This window comes from Vidua chalybeata, chromosome 11, assembly GCF_026979565.1.
Source record: "Vidua chalybeata isolate OUT-0048 chromosome 11, bVidCha1 merged haplotype, whole genome shotgun sequence".
NCBI classification, from domain to species: domain Eukaryota; kingdom Metazoa; phylum Chordata; class Aves; order Passeriformes; family Viduidae; genus Vidua; species Vidua chalybeata.
In genome coordinates, this window is record NC_071540.1 from 15,211,718 (window position 1) to 15,227,213 (window position 15,496).

The following is a 15,496-nucleotide window of genomic DNA, read 5'->3' on the forward strand; positions in this document are numbered from 1 at the left end:
TGATGCATGAGTTTTTATTTCTAGCAGGAGGAGATAATTTAGTACGTGTAATCTCAAGGGGGAACCTGCAAAGCAATGGGAGCAGCAGGGCAGAAAAAAAATCAGGCTGTTTTTTCTGGCCAGATATGGATGCCATTAGCTGGGAGTGAGGGAACGATATAGGTCAGTATCTCAAATAGTGCATGAAAATTCGATTTAGAGCCTGCGGCGCATCTGTGAGGCTGCACTGCCACCTGGTGCGGTCTGAAGTGCTCACAGCCTCTGCCCAGCGTCGCCTTTGCCTTGTTTTTTGTTTAAAACACCCCACCAAAGGACAACAATGCTGTTACAACCGCTGGCTGTTGCGTTTGGTTATGTAAACAGACAGGAAGATGACAGCACACAGGTCTGGGAATCAGAAGCAGCGGAGCAATGGTGGCAGCCATTCCCCCTCCATCTGTCACAGCTGCACAGGGGAGAGAGCTTCAGCTGCCAGGACAGAGTTCCTGCAGGTTTCTGCCAACTCCCTGAATGCTTCAGCCTTTGCAGCTGACTGTGCTGTGTCCCCAGGTGAGCTAGGCTTGGCAAAGGTGACTGTGATTGTGCCTCCGAGCAGGTGAAGCTACCTGCAAGGTCCCAGGTGGGTATTAGCACAGTCAGGTACTTCTCTCCAGCCAGGCCTTCCTCAGCAAGGATCCCTCACTGATGAGGAAGAGTCTCATCCCCGAGATGAGGTGGGGACAGCTGAGGGCAGAAAGCTGAAAGAACAGTTCATTTGCCATTGCTTCCCAGGGCCTCGCTGCATTCACTGCTCTGAAAACAGAGGGATGGAAGCACCTAATGCCCTGAAAATCACCAAACTGCTCAGATGGGAAGGCACCTTGGCAGATCATCCAGTCCCATCCCCCTTCCAAGGCAGAGTCACCTGCAGCAGGTGGCACAGGAACATGTCCAGGTGTATTTTGAATGTCCACCTCCCTGGACAGCTATTCCAGAGCTCTGCCACTCTCCATGTAAAGAAGCTCTTCCTCATGTTGAGGTGGAACTTGTGTTTTAGTTTATGGCCATTGCCCCTCATCCCACTGCTGGCCACGACAGAAAAGAGCCTTGCACCATCCCCTTGGCACCAGTCTTTGAGATATTTCAGTGCATTGATGAGATCCCCTCTCAGTCTTCTCTTCTCCAGACTAAACCCGCCCAGCTCCCGCGGTCCCTCATACGAGCTGCTCCAGTCCCCTCATCATCTCCGCGGCCTCCGCCGGACCCTCTCTGCTAGCTCCTCGTCTCCCTTGGACTGGAGATCCCAGAACTGGACAGAGCACTCCAGATGTGCCTCACTAGGGCTGAGCAGAGTGGTCTAAACTCCTGCGAGCCCGGTTCCGCGCTCAGCCGGGGCGCCTTGCCGTGTCCATCCCCTCGGTGACCGCAGTGTCCCCGCCGCACCGGGCGCTGCGGCGGGAACTACAGCTCCCGTGGTGCCGCGGGGCCGGGCGGAAGCGGGGCGCTCCGGCGGAGCGGGGCCGCGCCGAGCCCATGGCCGCGCTCAAGTACGCGGGGCTGGAGGACACGGACAGCGAGGAGGAGCTGCCGCCGGGCTGGGAGGAGCGCACCACCAAGGACGGCTGGGTTTACTACGCTAAGTAAGGGCGGGAGCGGGGCGAGCCCGCCGGGAGCGCTCTGACCGCCCCGCGGCAGCGTCCGCAGAGCCGCCCCTCGGTGCGGGGCAGGAGCCGCCCCTCACGGACGGACGGCGGGGCGGGAGCTGCGGGTGCGGGGTCTGTGTGCCGTGCCCGTGTGCGGTGCCCGCCTGGCACCGGCCGGGTGTGCGGGACAGGCTCCGAAGGCTGTGACAGCCGCAGCCGCCGCTGCGGAGCGGCCGGAGCGGTGCCGAGCCGCCGGCACCTGCCCCGCCTGGCCGTGATGGCGGAGCCGCTCGTGGGAGCGGCCGGGAGCCGTCCCGGAGCAGTTTCGGTGCGCCTCAGGGCTCCGTGGGCTGTCTTTATGCGTTCTGGCTAAGGCTTACACAACATTGCAGATTGGTCAGTTTCTTCTTTGTGGGAACAGAAGAGAAACAGGTGCGATGGGAAGTTAAACGCTGTGCATGCCGTTCCTCAGCTCTTCAGTACCCCTTGGGCAAGAGATGAAGAATTGCATTTAGCACCTTCTGCCCGTGCCGCTGGACACGATTCCATCCTCCCAGGTTACAAAAGGAATGTGCCGCAGGATGAGCTAACTCAGTAGAATGTGTGTTTATACACTCCTCTTGTGTGGTTTCTGTAGTCATGCTCATCTTGGGTCCTCCTTCCGTCTGTTTAAAGCTACAAGAGCTATTCCCTTCCACAAAAAGGTGGGAAAGTATGGTTCAGTCTCACTGGTGGTGAGTTCACCTTGTCTTCCCAAGTTCTGCCCTTATAAACACTGGACAGAATGCTTTAGTTTATCCACACTTTGTAACCACTGCAATTTCTCTCTAGGTGTTTGTTTTTCTTCGGTCAATTGCTTGTATATTTCCTTTGCCTTCAAAAACCCTTTTAGGAAGGAATCACGTGGTGAAAGAAACAAACCTATGAAATAACAAGGTGTTATTGAGCATAATTGTTACACAGTCAGTTCAACAGGTCAGTTTCTGAACTTTTGTGAAACTGGACTGGTTCAGTTTAACGACATAACAAAACATATCTTTACTGTCTGAAAGTCTTGCCCAGTGCGTCTAAAAATATATTGGGTGTGAAGAGGTGTTGCACTGTTGCTGCCATTAAGTATACTCTCTGTATTTGTGATTTTTCTGCATATTCTGGGAATTTACTTTAAACCTCATCACCAATATGAACTTCTAGCTGGAATAAGATTATTTTGGTTGAAGGCTTTTAAAGGTATTTATGATCAGTTAGGTGTGCACACAGGTGGACAGCATTTGTTTGCCAGGCTGCTGTAATTTTGTTAAATATCTCTTATTTTTCAGGTCACACATGTGCACTTGTTTAGTCTCAGCTCCCCAGCTGTGATCCCTGTAATACCATGAGCTGTCACTGTGGGCTTGCTCTAAGAAGGGAAAGTTGCTTATGTTGTGTGGGAGTTGCTGTTGGGCCTGTAGGTTATTTGTAGTTATTTGTGTGTTATTTATTACTGTTGTCACTCTTGATTTCACACTTGGGCAGCTATCAATTTGGGCACTCAATTCATCCCCGCCTGACTCTTAAAATTTCGTTGTTATTTAAAAATACTCAATGAAAGATGAAATGTTAATGTCCAACTCAATTTCAGCACTTCAGTTATTTTAAGACCTTGTTTATGTGCACATCACTTTGCTTATTAGTCTATAGTGCAGAAAATTTTACAATGGAATATTTTAATTCTGTTAGTGATTTAAATGAATAAAGTCTCTGAATTGGAAGAAAATATGGGATACCATTGTTATGTATATTAAATAGATATCCTGCTAGTCAAGGTCTTTGGATAAACTTACCTGTCCAAAGCTACAATTGCTTGTAGAAATCCAACTTACGTGTATTCTACTCTAGAAATCAATATTGTTAGGCAGGTGTTTTAGAAAGGTGCTTTTGTAATTTGAAGATGTTCTAATATTATTATTACTAGCTAGTGATAAATTCTTTTCTTGCTTCTTTCTTCTTTACTCCTGCCAAGGATCATCATCTTTTTGCGGTCTTCCGAGTCTGTTAATGTTATTTTTAAATGAGTTTTTGTTTTCTTTTTTCTTCTCATAAGCAACAAAACTTGGATTGGAAGTCAAACATTTATTTGCATTTTTATAGACTCCTGTGCTCTCTGGTTAATTACTTTCAGAACTGTGGGGATATTTTGGGTTACGTCAGAAAGCTTATTAGGCAATTTTAAAAAATCCTCAACTTTTTCTTTTCCTGCAGCCACCTAGAAGAAAAAACACAGTGGGAACATCCTAAGTCTGGGAAGAGGAAACGTGTTGCAGGAGGTTTGTGTTAAACTTTTGTAATGAACTGACATTATCTTACAAACACCTGGTTCCTCCACAAACTCCAACTGATCTCATTTTGATCTTCGAGTTGTTGCTGATTCTGAGTTTGTAGAATATGGCTGATTTCAGTGGGGTTTTACCTCGGTGATTGTATGTTGAGTGATCACTTTGCAGTTTTATGGCTTTCCTGTATTGCTCCACAAAGCCAAAGTACTAATTCCAGGTTACAGAGCTTGTTTTAGTGTGGATTGTAAAGCATCTAGTCAAAAGCTGGGGTTCTGTGTTCCTGATGTCCATCAGACAATATTTATAGTTGGATTATATTTTTCAAAGAATGTATTTCAATAAGGAGTATCCCTGGCACAGAAGGAAGCCTCATTAGTCCTCATTTTACCTGTTTTCCCCAACCCAACTGAATATTTGTGCCAGAACAGAAAGCAGGCAGTGTTGCAGGACACGTCCAGAGGAAAATCTTCTCAAGGACCTTGGGTCAGTGCATTAAATCAGATCTTCCCAGAAGCTTCTGTACCTGGGGACACTACACTGTTGGCAAGCCATGTTTCTTTTAGCATTGGTAATCTGACTATAAGTGGAATGTTTTCACTGAGTCTGAAGTCAATCAAAGTGAAATGAGTACTTTCTAGCTAAGGTTAGAAATACTCTGAATGCCATCTGTTAAGTACCATTGTAGAATCTTTTTATCATAATTTGTTATGTAAATGTTTGTCATTTTCCTTCTGTCTGTCCTTCTAGCTTCATTGAATCATTTAGGTTTGATTTATTGGATCTCATGCCCACTTGAGGGCTCTGATCTTTCAGCTTTTGCTATGTGTTACACATAACTTTTCCTAAAAAGCTTCAGTATCTACCTGATACTGAACTGTGAGTAGTAGATACTGAACTGTGAGTAGTATAGATCTGTATGTACTTGGAAGCATGGTTGCATTTTGCTGGTTTTTTTTTTTTTTTGTGCTATAACATGAAATAATCTTTATAAAGATTTTTTAGACTGTCTTTATACTTAATTGCCAGCCACGACACTTGTACCAGATCTTCTGTGTATTTTACTTCTATGAGAGAGCAATTGTGTGTGATTAGGTAAGCAATCCTTCTGTCAAGTTCTGAATTCAAGGGCAGCAGGTAGCTGCACCACCTACACAAAACTATGCAGAATTGTGTCTCATCAGTCTGAGAAATCACTTAAACTTCAAATTGAAGAGTATTCTAATGCCTGAAAATAAATTAATGTTTTATGTGCTTCCTAGATCTGCCATATGGATGGGAGCAGGAGACTGATGAAAATGGACAAGTCTATTTTGTGGAGTAAGTATCTCAAATTGTGGAGTATGTAGAAGGAGGACAGCTGGGTTACATGCTGAATAGCCTCCTGAGTTATGATACTGTGACAATATCAGTTGGAAAGACAAAAAGATTATTAAATGCAGCTTCAGAATCCAAATGCAGATATTGCAGTGTCTACAAGTGTGGGCTCCTTTTATAGACTTGCTATAAAAGAGAACATGATCTTCTCTAATGTAACAAGATTTTTTTATTTTTTCCCCTGACAAAGTTCTGCTGTTTATGTCAGGGGTTCCCATGAAGTTCAGAATGACTTGTGAAGTATGTAAATACAATTATTAATGGATGCTGTCACAACTGGAAAAAAGTTTGATTAAAAAAATAATTGGGATAATTTCAACCAAACTGAAAAAAAATTTGATTTTTGGGAATCTAAATAATTAACTGAAATTGTACCCAGCAGTGGTTGAAATACCTTTAAAATCTAAATTCAGAGAACTGAAGGGTTCAAACAGTTGAGTTTTTGTGTTCTTTTGCAGCCACATAAATAAAAGGACTACCTACCTTGACCCAAGACTGGCCTTTACAGTAGAAGATAATCCAGTCAAGCCTACTACCAGACAAAAATATGATGGGAACAGTACTGCAATGGAAATTCTCCAGGGTCGTGACTTGAGTGGGAAAGTGGTTATAATCACAGGAGCCAATTCAGGAATAGGTAGGTTAACATGGCATGGAAAGTAAAATATGGCAAACTTTTATCTTACAGGCTACTTGCTTCTTTAAATATCTCTGTATTTTTGGTTTTCAAACTTGATTTGCACTTTTTTCATATAAAAACACTAAAGGTGTTCTTTAAAAATGTGTGGAGAATTTGGAGCTTACAGGAAAGACATCAAGTGCTGAAACAATTGATTTTTGTCTAGGAAAATATTGATGGAGGCATTTTACATTATGCAAATATATAAAGGATGGCTGTGAAAGAGAGAAGAATTTTATTGTTATGATCTTGGTGGCTAGGACAAGGAGTGAGGTTTGTATGGCTGCAGGGCAGTTCAGGTAAAGTATTCAGAAAGACTTCCTAATGCTAGCAAGCGAATTCAGGTAAAGATTTTCCCAGGAGGCTGTGGAATTTTTATCTCTGAAGGTAGTTTCAAGTGAATTTGATGATGAACCTGTGTCAGGATGTTTTATTTGATGCTCCTTTAGTTCAAAGAAATACAGTTTATGGCCTTTAGTAATCCTTGTTAGTTGTATTGTCTCACAGGTTCATCAGTCCTTTCAGACCCAGCTTTTTTAGGTATCTGTTAAATATTTCTGCTTCTGTAGTGGGTGAGTGAGAGATTCAGATAACTGTTCATCTTTTGTTGCCTTTTGTTGTTTGCATTTTTCTTTGTGATGGGATTACATCAATATTGAAGGAGTCCTTAATGCAAATTATTTGGTGTTTTTAATTTTAGTTCAGAATTTTGACTTAAATGCATTTTTGAGGACATTGAAAAACCTTGAAGACGTTCTGGAAAATGGGTTAAGAGCCGGACTTACCACTCTGAGTTTTCTTGGGTTTTATTTCTTAATTATTTAAGGGATTGTTACTGCACAGGAGTCACATGAAGAATTTAGAGCTTTACTGTCCTTGCAGTGACATCCTGCCACTGCCTGATGTGCTGCTGCAGATTGGCACTGCAGTTGGGGCAGCAAATGTTGCACTGACCCATCTCAAAGAATTCGGGCTTTCTAGTGAGGTTTATGTTCCAAATTCTTGGCACAGCATTTCTCTACATTACATCCAGCAGTACAGTTTGCTTTGCATGCAACTGTGCAGTGTCTGAACATCCAGAGAGTTACCTGGACTCCAAGGGATTTGCCTTCAGCAGGAGCAGAGCTGCCATTCAGCTTTGCTGTATGAGTGGGAGGTGTTTCAGGTATGGCAAAAGATTAATCCAAGGTAAATGGTAGTTTTGTCAAGATTTTTTTTTTTTTGGTGTTTCTCCCTTAGTTTATAATCTGGATTGGTCACAAGTAATCAATCATATCCTTGCTTGAAATATTTTTTGCTTTGACATAAGTGTGAAGGTAGCAAATTTGTGATCCAGATGGTGTTAGGGCCTGTATAACTCAAGACTCTTGCATGTCATGTTGCATTTAGTGCTGCTTTAGTCCTGTGCAGTGTCTGATGTTTCCTACCAGGTGCCATGGAGCATGGTTTAATTAGCTGGTTCAAGAGGACTCTTACCAGTTTTGGAGCTTATTTTGCAGTTAATTTAGGATTTCAATGCTGTGCTCCACTTGGTATTGTAGATTCTCCTTTTATTTTCTGTGTATGTTGGAAGTAATAGTTTCCTCCCTGACTATTTTGAGGAGTAAACAATTCCTGTGATTTCAGACCAGCAAAATGTTTTCTTTTAGAGGTAGGCATAAATAATTTGAGGGAAATGTTGTCCATAAAGTAGAAAGAGATATAAAAATAATGTATCACTTGTTGAGCATTTGTATTCAATAATGCAAGGAAAAAATAACTGAACCCTTTGATAGGTGTCCAAATGAGTTTCAGTGATATATTTGAAAATAACTAACTATGGTGTCTGTCCATTTGTTGAGAAATGTTTCATTTTGGGATGGGTAGAACAAAGTTCAAGCTGTAACTTGGTGGACTGCAGTCAGAAAAACGTGGTTTCAATTACTGCATTGCTGGATGCTCAATATAAAGTTTGGGAAATGCTGAGAATCCCTTTAAAGATGGATGAACACATAAGTGATGTTTTTATTCATCTATATACTCTGCTTTAAGATAGCAATGTTAAAAACAGATCAGCAAAGATAGAGTGATATCTTAATTCACTTTATTTGTGAATCTAATAGAGGGACTTCTGTCTAGCTTGTCAGGAGCACTTTTTTCCCTTGGAGTTGAAAAAATCTCCTCAACTTCTGAAAAATAGAGATGCTTGCTTAGTTACTGAGGGAATACTTTGGATGACTTAAGCAGTTTTAGGGTTTTAGTGGCGTCACATGTTGCCTCATTGCCATTAAGTTAACATATCTGTAAATAGGGACATTGTCTGCCCTGTGCTGGTTCTTTTCATTCCTAATTATGAAAGTGGTCTGTAAAATTTTCCTAGATTATACACCCACTTTCTTAACTTAATCCTTAAAATTGCTGTTGAAATTGTGAGGGGGAAATGGTACTAAAAATTACATTTATAAACACCTAATTTTTGATTAGCAGCTTAGAAAAGGTTAGCAAATGATTCTGTTCTTACTATACAAAGAGGTCCTAGCAGCTCAAGAGTTATTAATGAAATATTTTTTTCTTTATTTTGGAAGCTTTTTCTTCTGGCAGTGCAGTCCAAGTATTCTTTACAGTTTCTTTTCTCATCTACTTCTTAAGCTCAATCTAAATTTTAGTCTGAATATCACAGTAGAAAGTTAAGGTAACTTTTGGTCCCAGTAAAGCTGGTGTATTAAAAAGAAGTAAGACAGACTGAACAGTTCAGTCTTGTGCTCTCAGTCCTGATTTTAAAAACATATTCTCTGTACATTTGAACATGAATAGTATCAATTGTCAGTTGGTTCTGGCAGAGCCAGTAAGACTTATTCCACTGGGAGGAATCGAAGGTGTGTGCAATTTTGAGTGTTGTTTTTCTGTTTAAAGGTCTCAACATGAGCTTACAGCTTGCTGCTGGTATGAGCTGATTCCTGCTCCCCACTGTTGCCAGTAGAGGTCTGTGTTGCTCTTTGAAAACACTGAACAAAAGCAACCTGGTGCTTATTGCTGTTATTAGGAAATGCTCCTCTAATTCTGTTGTTTGTGTTCTTAATTATTAGGGCTAGAATTGTAAATTCATAAAAGTGTGTCAGCAGTTCCTCTAGGTTTAATTTTACACAGAGATGTGGTTTTTTCAACTGTATGTGTAAGCATTCTTAAATGATACATTTTTTAAAAAGATACTCTAACTTGGTTTTAGTACCAGAAAGCCACTTGTGTAGCTAATATGATTTCCTGACTTATATAAAAATTGCTGTCTGTTTTTAAGGATCATGTATGACCATGGTATCATGATATGATCTGGTTGCTGTGTCAGGTGCAGTTGCATCTAACCCAGTGACTGGAGTGTGTCTTAAGTGGTGTTGCAGAATATAACAGAAGGGCAGAATGGGGTCTGTTCTGTCCAGTCAGGCAGATTCCACAAAACAGGGTGTTTCTTAATGCTTTTTCAAGATTTTATCACAAAACTGTATTGATAATCACAAGCAGTTGCTCAAACTGAGATTCTAATTTTTCTGCTAGATGAAGGCCAAAAGAAGCCTGTTCACTGCTTTTGTAAGGGATGCCCAAAACAACTGGATTAGGTTTTTTTTTCAGAGGCTGAAGAAAATCCAGAAGCTCCAGCCACAATGTGGCTTGCTGTATTGCTTTCCTTGATAATGTTTTAACGCTTTAGATTGTTTCCTCAAAGTAATTGTTGTTTAGTGTTTTGTTGGAACTCTTTGGCACTTTTACTTCTATGCAATGGAGAAGCCTTAGCAAGGGGAGAAGCTGTGGATTAGGTGCTAAATCAATGCTTAAAAGATGAGTCACTGCTCCAGTAAGATTTTGGTGTGTATATACATCTGGTGTGAGAATTTATCATGGTTCTTTTATTTCCTGTACAGAACTTCAGTGTTAGCAACTTTTGTCAGACTGGTGCAAAAGGTTGGGAAATGTACTTATAATCTATCTCAATTAAACATCTGCTTTATGATATAAAAAATTGTTTTCAATGCCTGGCCATTTAATTTTTATAAATTATAACAGTTTTTCTGTTTTATTCTTTGCTCTTGTAACTTTTTCTCTAAAGACTCTCTGAGCAACCTGGTCTAGTGGAAGGTGCTCTGAGGCAGGGGATTGGAGCTGGGTGATCTTTAAGGTCCCTTCCAACCCAAACCTTTCTGTGATTCTGTGATTGTTTTTAGATAAAAAGCTATCTTGAAATAGTAAAAACAGGGTTATTACAAAACTTGTGCAAGTTAGATTACAGCATTATCACTGAGGCTTTGAAACTCTAAAAGTCTGATTACAACTAAAAATTGTTAGTACATATTAGCAGAAGATGACACGTTTTATTAAAACATGTTCTTACAAACCAAGGAAATGAAAAGCAACCTCCTTTTTTTCCTCTTAACTACTAGAATAGATTCAGCAGCTGTATTCTTTCATTCTTCAAAAATTGATGTATGTCACACTCACATCTGATTTGCATCCCTTTAAAGGTAGTCAGTACTTGAGGATCAGGTGTATGAAATTAGGAGAAAAGACTTAAAGCTTAAACTCTGCTTTGAGCTCAACTCTCAGAATGGGGCCCGTGCAGCTTTTGAAATGTTTGTATATTTAATTAAATGTTGTGGTTAATTGCAGTGAGAGTTTGTATATAGACACAAACATACCTGAGCATTGTGAAACTGTGGAAGGTAACAATTTGACACTGAGTGTCTTGATAATTTCCTTGGTATGAATCATCATGGTAAAAGGTAGATTATTAGGTTTGTTTCACACATGGTGGTGCTTTTGTGATAAGTACAAATTATGTGGCTCTGCAGTTTATTTTGTGCCTTTCTCTGTATCACCTGCACCCCCTTGTGAAATCTCTCTCATATGGGACATTATTTGAACACTTTACATCTGTGGGCAATGTAGAATGGCTACTGCTCTTAGGTCCTTCAGTTCCCAGTATAGCAGGAACTTTTCTGAGTCCCTTACTGGAAAATACAGCAAGGTTTTAGTGCTGGTGGATGTGGGATTAATCATGTTAATTCTGGGACCAGTAGTGTCCAAGATCAGATAATGCCAAGGTGGAAATGAACTTTTAAACTGTTGGAAAGCTGGGATTCTTTGTTTTCAGTAGGCATACGGTGCTTACATGAACTCAGAAAGAGCCCATCACCATTTATTTTTGCCATCACTTCATGGTATTAGAAGAGAAGCTGTTTTCAGTAGCTTTTTACTTTTTTGTTTTCATCAAAGTAGTATAAAAATAAGTGAACCTATCCATAACCAATACAAAGCACGTGGACAGGCTGCTGTGCTGTGACTGTGCTTTTGTATTTCACAGAAGGTAATGAAAGTTTGTTTTGTGGGAGAGTTCCTGAATTTTGCATGTCTGAGCTGTCATTTCTGTGCGTAACAGTGTTTGAGCACTTCCTATATTAGTATTGTTCTGAATCTTATAGTTAGAAAGCAGAATCTACCTTGAGAGCCTTAATAGAACCAAGTGTGGGTAACCTTTGTTGTATTTCTTAGGGCAATTAAGTGATCACTAATTGAATAATGGCTGTTTAAGCTACTATTTGTAAGAGAAGAAAAATTAAACTTTAAAAACGTACCTAAATTTTGTGTGAAGACTCTTTAGGGTCTCTAATAGATGCTGACTACTTTTTACCACTATGCCCTAAATCTGTGGGCAATGGAGAGATCAGAAAAGTATGATTAAAAATATATTTATTTCTGAAGGAATCAAAAGTTGACTGCTCTGTACCTGCAGAGAGGAGAACTTTGTGAATATGGGGACCTATTGTAGTTCAGAATTTAGTGAGGTTATTTGTGGGTGACAGCATTTTTACTGAGGCTTCATCAGTCTTCAAAAAGAAGGTAGCATTTGCTGAATGCTAATTAGACCAGTGAATGGTCTCATTTAAGTCAAACTGATCATATGGGGGGAATTAAACAGACCCTTCACATATCACTGAGTGCTTGATTTTATTAGTATTAGTCTGACTGTTAAATATGTTCATTGTCTTTTGCTCTACTGCCTGAAGTTTGGTGGTCTAAGCCCACAGATGTTTGTCTGTCAGGAAGGAATTATTCAGCTCTATTTTTGAGCTAGATTGCAAGTTTTCCTTGAAAAATGTGCACATTTTTCTTTGAAAGCTGTGTTTATTTTCTAATTTCTCTCTCCTGTTTCCACATGAAATCAAGGTTTTGCAACTGGCAGGGCTTCTACAAAGGAACTGCTCAGGATAGCCTTTGTTTCAGATTCACTTTATGATTTCTTGTGTGATTTTGGAATTTCTCTTATGCTGGAACACCTGAACTCTGTCAGACTTGAAAAAATCAGCTTGTTTTTGTTGGATAGTTTGTTTTGGGAAGAGGAAAACATCTGAGAGAAAATACATCTGTATGCTTTTGGTCCATATCGTTATTTTTCTCAATTCTGCTCATACAATTTTAAGATTTCTTAGTGTAAACTTTTTTATATGGCTTATTATGATGAAAAAAGAGCAAGTTGTTTGCTTTCTAGTAATTATTTGCATCCTTTTTGTTACAAGAACAGAACAAGGGATGTGAGCTGGGGCGGCAAACTTGTGACAATGCCACTTGAGTGGTCTTTTTCCCAGTGTAGCGAAAAGAGTTTGTCTGAACCAAAATTCATGTTCATAAATGTATGAAATCCTGTGGGTTAATAAAACTCCTGCCTGTTTTTATTGAGAGTTTCTGTACCTGGTTGTGATGTAGCTCAGTGGTGCACAGAGAAGGGAGTGCTGGGGTCTTGCTAGGGGGATGCATCTCATGTTGTCAGTAGAGAGCAGAACTTGTGGTGAGGGAGCTGCTGCAGCCTCTGCATGGCTGGAGGTTTCCATGCTGGAAGTGTTGCACGTGTGGAGAACTGGAGTGGTGCTTATTTATGGAAGTTTGGGCTCAGAGCTTATTGTGAGGCAGACAGAAAGATCAGCAGTATCTAACCTTGGATTATTTTTCTTGGCCAAATCCTGAGAATGTTTTCATGTATTGTACTTCATGTATTTTTTGTATTTTTTGGCTTTTAAAAGCATTGAAGAGCTGTTCCTTGATGTATATTTTGATTTTTTTGTGACTCTTAGGCTCCATGTATCATGAATTCTCTTGCACCCCATGACTAGCACTGCCATGAAAATGTTGGTGCCTGTGTAGAAGTTTTGGTTTTTGCTCCTTACTTAAACTTACACTTAGCTATTTTTTTCCAGGCATTTCCTTTGTGGAAGTCCAAACCTTTGTAGCAGGCATGAATTTTGTTGTACCAGTTTTTTGAGGGAATGGGAGTACAGTGATTTTCCAGGAGAGCCTGGGTCTTGCAGGAAGTGTATTTTTGGCTGGAGTAGAGTATTGGGCTAACTGATGTAGAAAAGCACGACTTACGGAGGGAAATGTGCCTCTGGGTGGAGCTTTTAACTCCTTCTGTTGTGGGATGTTTGTAGCTGTCAGTCAGGGATTAGTACTGATGTAGTTTGAACAAATAAAAATCCACTAATAGCTATTATTTTCAAAATTGGATCATAGAAGAGGGTTCTCTTTAACTTACAGAACTGTATTCTTAAAATTTATGGCAGGTAATAGTGAGTGAGTTTTCCATGAGTGTCATCACTCTGTTTCAACTGTGGCTAAATATTGTGGAATATTAATATTGCTCTGCTTCACATAAAGCTCCAACTGCTTACTTGTTACATAGTGTAAATATTAAGAGGTCCCCTTGGACTTCCTGTAATTTATATTTCTTATTGAGTAAGCTGAAAATGGTGTCAGATGTTCATACTGCTTTTTCATGTCCATTTTGATGAATCTATTTATTACTTGTGTAATGAGTAGTACACATGGTTGGTTAGCCAAGTTATTGAACTTCATCAACCTTGGCTGAAATTCACAGTGCATGTGAAACTTGTTGTAACATGTAAGAAATTACATCTGGGCTAAAAGGTTCAATAATGATTACTGCTTGTAAGGGAATATTTTCACAAAGGGTGGGATTGAGCTGTGGGCCTGTGTTGTACTTTCAGGTATTTCTTTCACAGAGGAAAAACAATATTTGCAGAACAGGGAGCCTTCCTAGGTGATACTTCTTGTCTTATCTCCAAAAGCTAGAAAGACTTTTCAACTTGATTGCTTTTCTGTCTTTTGAAATATTTAATTTCACAAAGGGTTTTTTTGTATTATTTTATGCCTACTTCATAGTCCAGAGGTGAAAAGACCTTTTGCATTATTCACTTTATCTTGCTGCAACATCAAGATTACTCTTTGCATAATTTTGTATCTTCATGTTTTGAGAACTCATTGTGCTTCAAGAATTGTTTGAATACATACACGTACATCTGTATTATTTTGGAATGCATGCTAGATGCTGGAGAGGGAAGAGGTTGCTAAATGCATTTTATTTTCTAATGACAGGATCTTCTGAACATGTAGGGGCTTTCCTAGATGCTGACAATTCTAGTTATAGTCTGTAGATGTACATTAATGTAATGTTCTTGTCTTACTAGCAGAAAAATTTTGGTGACTACCTCTATGCTAAGTAGATCCACAAGAAGGAAGGATTTCAATATCCTATGTCCCTTCTATGCTTCTTGTGCTTGGTTGTGTCAAGATGTTACAAGGTCTTGAAACTCAGGTCTGAAACAGTAAATCCCTACCAAGAAGGAAGTGAAAGGAGACAGGTAAAAACCTGGAAGACAAAGATCAAAATCATGACGTGATTAAAAGGAGTTCTGTCTTCAGAATTTGTGACACCAGAATTTTGTCTGCATTAGAGAATAAGAATAGTACTGTGAGAAAGCAACTGATCTTACACTCATCCTAAAATCTACAATACACAGAGGTTTTTAAAAGACTGTGTGTGATTTATGAAAATAAATTTGTCAAGTGTCACATTCTTTCAGGAGTTCTCAAGGGAAGACTGTCAAAAACAAAAGTACCTTTGTCTTCCGTTTTTTTATTAGTTAATGGTATTTGCAGTTTTTTAGGTCACACATTAAACTCTTATGCCTTTCTCTTGTTTTTATTTTTCTACTGTGAAGGGGATATTTTTTCTTCTCCCTTTTCCATTTATTCTGTTGGCTTGTCATTTTAATATGTGAGATCTCTGTAGCTTTATGTTCAGCTACATAACCTCAGTATTTTTGTTCCTGTAACATCCAGCTGGTTTTGATTTCTTTCAGTATTTCTCCATTGTGGATTTCAGTACTTCATCTGTTGATTCAGAGAACTCCCTACAGTCTGTCTTCAAATCTGAATAGTTTCATAGTAATACATTTTGTTTCCTCTCCTTCAATTAATGGTAGTTACCTTAGTCACTGTTCCTAAGTTCCTATTCACAGTTAATATCTTCTTTGTATTAAAGATGCTGGTGAAGTTAGGCTTTCTGATTGTTGTTATACTTTCTTGATAGAAATAATGTGTGAGAAAGGAGTTGTCACAGTTCAGTTCTGGATGTATTTATTGAAATCTTGTTCATGCACTGTCACTCAAGGTTCCAAACAATGAAT

General features: G+C 39.8%; 1 protein-coding gene across 4 annotated transcripts in view; it reads left to right on the plus strand.

Annotated features, from left to right (window-relative positions):
• The first annotated feature begins 1,461 nt into the window (after positions 1-1,461).
• WWOX (WW domain containing oxidoreductase) overlaps positions 1,462-15,496 on the plus strand; it is a 484,843-nt gene continuing 470,808 nt past the window's right edge. For 2 of the 4 annotated variants that reach the window (XM_053953289.1, XM_053953288.1), the window contains exons 1-4: positions 1,462-1,619; positions 3,864-3,928; positions 5,197-5,254; positions 5,770-5,948. In XM_053953289.1, the coding sequence (XP_053809264.1) occupies positions 1,513-1,619; positions 3,864-3,928; positions 5,197-5,254; positions 5,770-5,948 (409 nt within the window). In that variant the 5' untranslated portion in view covers positions 1,462-1,512. The remainder of the gene's footprint in view (positions 1,620-3,863; positions 3,929-5,196; positions 5,255-5,769; positions 5,949-15,496) is intronic. The other 2 variants (XM_053953287.1, XM_053953290.1) reach the window with 2 other exon arrangements.